The sequence below is a fragment of the Alligator sinensis genome, unplaced genomic scaffold (genome assembly GCF_000455745.1).
Source record: "Alligator sinensis unplaced genomic scaffold, ASM45574v1 scaffold1645_1, whole genome shotgun sequence".
Classification (NCBI taxonomy): Eukaryota; Metazoa; Chordata; order Crocodylia; family Alligatoridae; genus Alligator; species Alligator sinensis.
Genome location: NW_005843496.1, coordinates 36,178 through 40,930, shown reverse-complemented (window position 1 = coordinate 40,930; position 4,753 = coordinate 36,178). Strand labels below are relative to the sequence as shown.

At 54.3% G+C, this 4,753-nt stretch overlaps 1 protein-coding gene across 1 annotated transcript; it reads left to right on the top strand.

The window, feature by feature from the left end:
- The first annotated feature begins 524 nt into the window (after positions 1–524).
- Positions 525–4,021, top strand: LOC112548763. Its single transcript, XM_025195409.1, has 3 exons — positions 525–1,889; positions 3,203–3,223; positions 3,918–4,021. Exon 1 carries the CDS (start codon positions 769–771, stop codon positions 1,816–1,818), a length of 1,050 nt encoding a protein of 349 aa, XP_025051194.1. The 5' UTR covers positions 525–768; the 3' UTR covers positions 1,819–1,889; positions 3,203–3,223; positions 3,918–4,021.
- The last annotated feature ends 732 nt before the right edge of the window (positions 4,022–4,753 follow it).

Here is a 4,753-nt window from a genome sequence, read left to right as displayed (position 1 = left end):
GCTTCGGCATCAGAATTATCCACGTTAAGTTGCAGAGCATTGCACGGGAGTTTCCTGTAGCAAGAGGAAACCCCGGTGCAGGGACGAGTTTCCCGCCTTTTCTGCAGCTTCTTTTGCAGAGTGCATTGCTCGAGTTGCAAGAGGAATGCACGGTACAAAAGAGTTCCCGCCACCGGTATGCAAATTCGTCCCAAGCCGAAGAGGACTCCACATCCATCTCGTGGGGACTCTGGGTACACGGCAGGGTAATAGAAACCCTGTGTGAGATCCAGAGGAGCGTGGCGGGCTGATCCACCGCCCACCTCTTCCCGTCTTCGAGCGCGACTAATATAAGACGTATTTACGATTTCTACATTGGTGGCCTGTTCACCCAGAGCATCCGGAGCTCTCCACCGTGCAGCCTAGCAACCTCCACGAGACCGTCTGTGTTGTGTCTGTCTGTAACTGCAACTTAATCAAGCTTTCCAGCCTACACCACTGCCATCTCGGTGTAAGTAAACAATCTTTTAAAACTACCGATACGCGTCCGTGCCTAATTCCAGAGCGAAGGCCTTCCCTCTCCGCCCCCACGTGCCCGGGCTGCTGGCCACAGCCCGCGTGCAGCGTGAAAAAAGGCTCGGGGCGCTCCCGGCCCGCACACCCGTGTCCATCGAGGACGCCGTTCTTTCACCACTCCTAGTGCCCTTAAACGTGTCTCGATGGTTCCTGGCCCGCTCCACCGATGTCGTGCATGCTATTAACCTTACTTGGCACAACCCGTACTCCCAAATGGATCTCCCTGTCCCTTATTCCTGGCCTCCTTGGTTTAATTCCTCCTCCCTCAGTTTTTCTGAATGCACCATGATTCCCCTCTACGTATCTAGACCACCGCAAACGGCCTTACCCTGCTCCAGTATTCCATGGGGCCTCAGCGGCCGCCGTATCAAGTCCGGCAAGCTGGACGAATCCCTGACGTGGGACCCCCTCTCGCTTACCCCGCCATGGTTCCTCAGACTCCCGCCGTATCCCACGCCCCCTTGTATTAAGGCCTGCCCACCTATAACAATCTTTCCCCTACGACATACACCTCGCCTTGTCACCTGGAACTCATCTTTAGCCATAAACGTTACCTCCTCTCATTCCTGGAGCTCATTTTTTTACCCTATTCTCCGTGCGGCGATGGTTAGCTGGCCCTGGCACAACATGTCCAGTCCTATCACCGCCAACTCTGAACCCCCACGCTCCACGTGGGCGTGCCACGTGTACGGCAACTGCTTGGTCCTTGCCACCCCTGCCCCCGTTGGCACTCTTTGGGCCTGTTCCGACGGCATTTTATATACTGCCTTGCCCGCTGTTTTAACCGACGTTGATTGTTTTTTAACTGATGTCGTATTTTGTCCCCCTCTGTATGCCCACACGGCCTCACCGCATAGCCCAAGTCTCCATCGCCACCTGCGTACCCCTGTGTGGAGCCAGCTGACTGACCGTGAGCGAGTTGCCAAAGGCTTTGAGTGGGCCGCAGAAGGTTACTTTGCGTGGGGTGTCAGCATTGTAAAGGCCCGCGTGGCCATCGCCACACTCGCTGAACTGGTCAAAGTTATTGACAACGCCACCCAAGCCTCCCTCCGCCTCCTTAACAAACAGCTCCAAGACACTTCCCGCATGACCCTTCAAAACAGACTTGTACTTGTACTTGTACTTGATGCTTTGTTAAAGGCCGAACAAACCATTTCTACTATCTCTAAAGAAACAGTCAAGCAAATGATACTTGAACTAAAAAAAAGTGACATTGAAGAAGAAGAAACTTGGACAGGCTTGCGGCAAATAAAATTAGAGTGATCCTCCTTCGGAAGGATCAAAGTGGGGAAATGAAGGGGAACAAAATGGAAGCCAACAGCCATTTTATGCAAGTGAGCAAGTCAAGTACTAATCTGCTGACTGTATCTATATATATATATAGATATATATATCTATATATATATATATATATATATAAACAAAAAATCAAACAGTTAAACTAGTTCTTTTGTTGCAACAAGTTAAAGACATGCGCATTCTTGTTAGAGCCGTAGCGAAGGTTGATTGGTGTATACTGTTTCTATGCCTATGATGTCATGACTTCTATATTAACCAGCTTTACCCGCAATACGAGGTCAGACCTCATCACAGTTTCTGACTGTGTATCACTCTGTCCAGAATGCATTCTTTAATAAACGAAGTCTGCAAACTCTAAAATTCTTGTTCGTCTGAGCCTCCGCCCAACGAACCTGGAGGGGGGGGAAAGGAGATCTTTCCCCCGCAGTGCCCACCCAAGAGTGGCCCAAATCCTGGGAAAGCCCTTGACGCCCAGCTCCCTAGGGCTGCGCGGGGTGGACTCCATGGGGCTGAATGAAGTTGATCTCATCATTTGTCATTTCAAATCTGTGGTTCTGCTGCTCCCTGCTCAGGCCCTTAGCCCCTTAGCATAGGTCTGATGCTCTCAGCAGCCCTGGCTGTACAGAAGTGTCCTGTTTCACTCCCTCTGGGATTTGGTGCCCGATGCTCAGATCCTGACATTCAGAGCTGGGACTCTGGAGCCAGAGGCCCCAGTCTGAATGAACACGCACAGGGTGGAAGCCAGGAGTTCACTTTTCAGAGGTGTTTGTGCTGGTGCATAAATCCCAGCCTTGGAGTATTCCCAGCAGCAGCTGCCAGCAGGGACCTGGGGAGGGCTGGGGTGAGTTCCTTGACCAACCCCAGGGAGTGCTCACAGCGGGGGTTTGGCCAGATTGTGAAGCTCCAGGAAAGCTGTTGTGAAGGGAAACAGCCATTTTGCTCCCAGCCTTTCCTGGCTGCATGTAGGGACTGAGAGTGAGGGTGCCCTTCAACATGCACCGGACCTGCAGCAGCACCCAGCTGTGCTGGAGGAGAGCCCCCCAGGTGCATCCTCTGTGAGGCAGAAAGGTGGGTGGGGGATTCCTTGGAGAGGGTCCTGGCTGGTCAGAGAGACGTCACCACAGATGGATGCAGGGCTAGGTCCTCAGTACCTTGGGCCTCCAGGGAGGATGTCTGGTTGAGCCCAGCTGAGCCTCTGGTTTCTGGCAGCTTTTGTGTTAGTCCCCATCCCCACCAGCCCACTAAGGGAATGGCAGCACTGGAAGAGCCCTAGGGCTCTTTACCAGTGCCAATGCTAAATCAAGACCCCAATGGAGACTAATATTTGGTTTGTTCCCTTTCCTTGCAGAGGGACTGGCTGCAGAGAGAGGTAAGAGACCTGATGGAGGGAGAGGAGGGGAGGGGAGGAAGCACCTGTTCCTGTGCATGGGGGCAGCTCTGGGCTGAACAGTGTGACAAGGGCGGAGGTCAGAACAAACCAGGGAAGCCTTTCCCATCATCATCCGCAGTGAGACAGGGCAGAGCTGGGTCCTAGGGGAGGAGGCCCATGGGGCAGCTGGGTGAGAGCTGCTGCTGCGCCTGTCACTGTGAGATGACAGTGGTTGGAGACAAACACCCAGACACATGGAGGGGCCAAATGGGGGCTGCTGGGAAGGGAGGGCTGAGAACTGAGACCTCAAAGATCAGCAGGGAGAAGTGACAGCTCCACAGTGACACCAAGCTCCCTGATGCCCCTGGACATGAAGCTGGGATGTCCTTCCCCAGACAGGACCACAGCACCCTCTGGGCCAGGCGGATGGGACAGGATTCAGCCGCTGAGGGGACTGGTCCCTCCCTCGTGGACTTCCTGAGTTGTGGGTGTTTCAGTTCTCCTCTGGCTGCTGCAGAGACATGGGGCCAAATGCTACAGCCCTGACTCCTCCCTTGCCACAGCTTCCAGGCAGCCCCAGGGGTTTGGCTGGGTGGGAACAGCAGAGTTTGCTCCAATATCTTCGAACTGGGTCCTGCTGCAATGACTGTGCTTTGTGAATGGTCACCAATCTCTCTCTGCTGGTTGATTCCAGGATTCAGAAGAGCCCGAGGACACGCAGGTGACCAAGTGACCCCAGACCCTCCTCTTAGAGGGCTTTGCTCCATGTGGTCACGTCTGCCACCGTCACGATGCCCCAAACATGAGCTTTGTCTCTCTGACCAGCAAGAATCACTGCATCCCTGTTGCCTTCTCTCCTTGCTTTGCCCAGCCCGGCACACTGGGTCTGGGGCAGAGTTGGTCTCTGGGCCATGTCAGACCCCAGGCCTAAGTGTTGGGATCCTCAGTCCATCTCCTTGACACCATTTGAACCACACATAGCTCCTTTTGCTACTGCTGATCTGCCCTGTCTCTGCAGTGCCCACGCACTCAGCCAGAGTCCAGAAATGTCATGGCCTGCCTTGGGAGACCTATTCATGGGTTTAGAACGATTGACACATGAATCCTGAAGGGGCTTTGATGACCCAGGTTAGCTCTTTGGTGGGGATGATCCCTGAGGCTCTCACAAATGGGATGGGCTCTGCAGGGAAAAGTGGTATTTCCCACTGTCTGTGTCCATGCGCCATCCCCTTGCAGGTAAGATGAGCCAGGAGTCAGGGTGACCATGGGGAGGGCCTGCCCTTGGCCAGTCTGCACCCAGATTAGGGTGTGAGAGCCCCAGCCCTGCAGGGATCCCTCAACCCTGCCCCAGTTGTGCCTCTGGCTGGTTGTTCAGAGTGAGGAGGTGGAAAGTGCAGACATTTCCAGGAACTCTGAGCTGGGCTCTGGCAGCAGTGCACATGCTGGGCAGGTCTATGCAGCTCACAGACCCTGGGAGAGAAATCACTCTGGGCAGGCCGGCCAGGCTGGCTCTCATGATGGGAGCAGGGG

What these genes read in the sequence shown, in the direction of transcription:
- LOC112548763 (XM_025195409.1), top strand. Translation starts at nt 769, where the DNA reads ATGGATCTCCCTGTCCCTTATTCCTGGCCTCCTTGGTTTAATTCCTCC.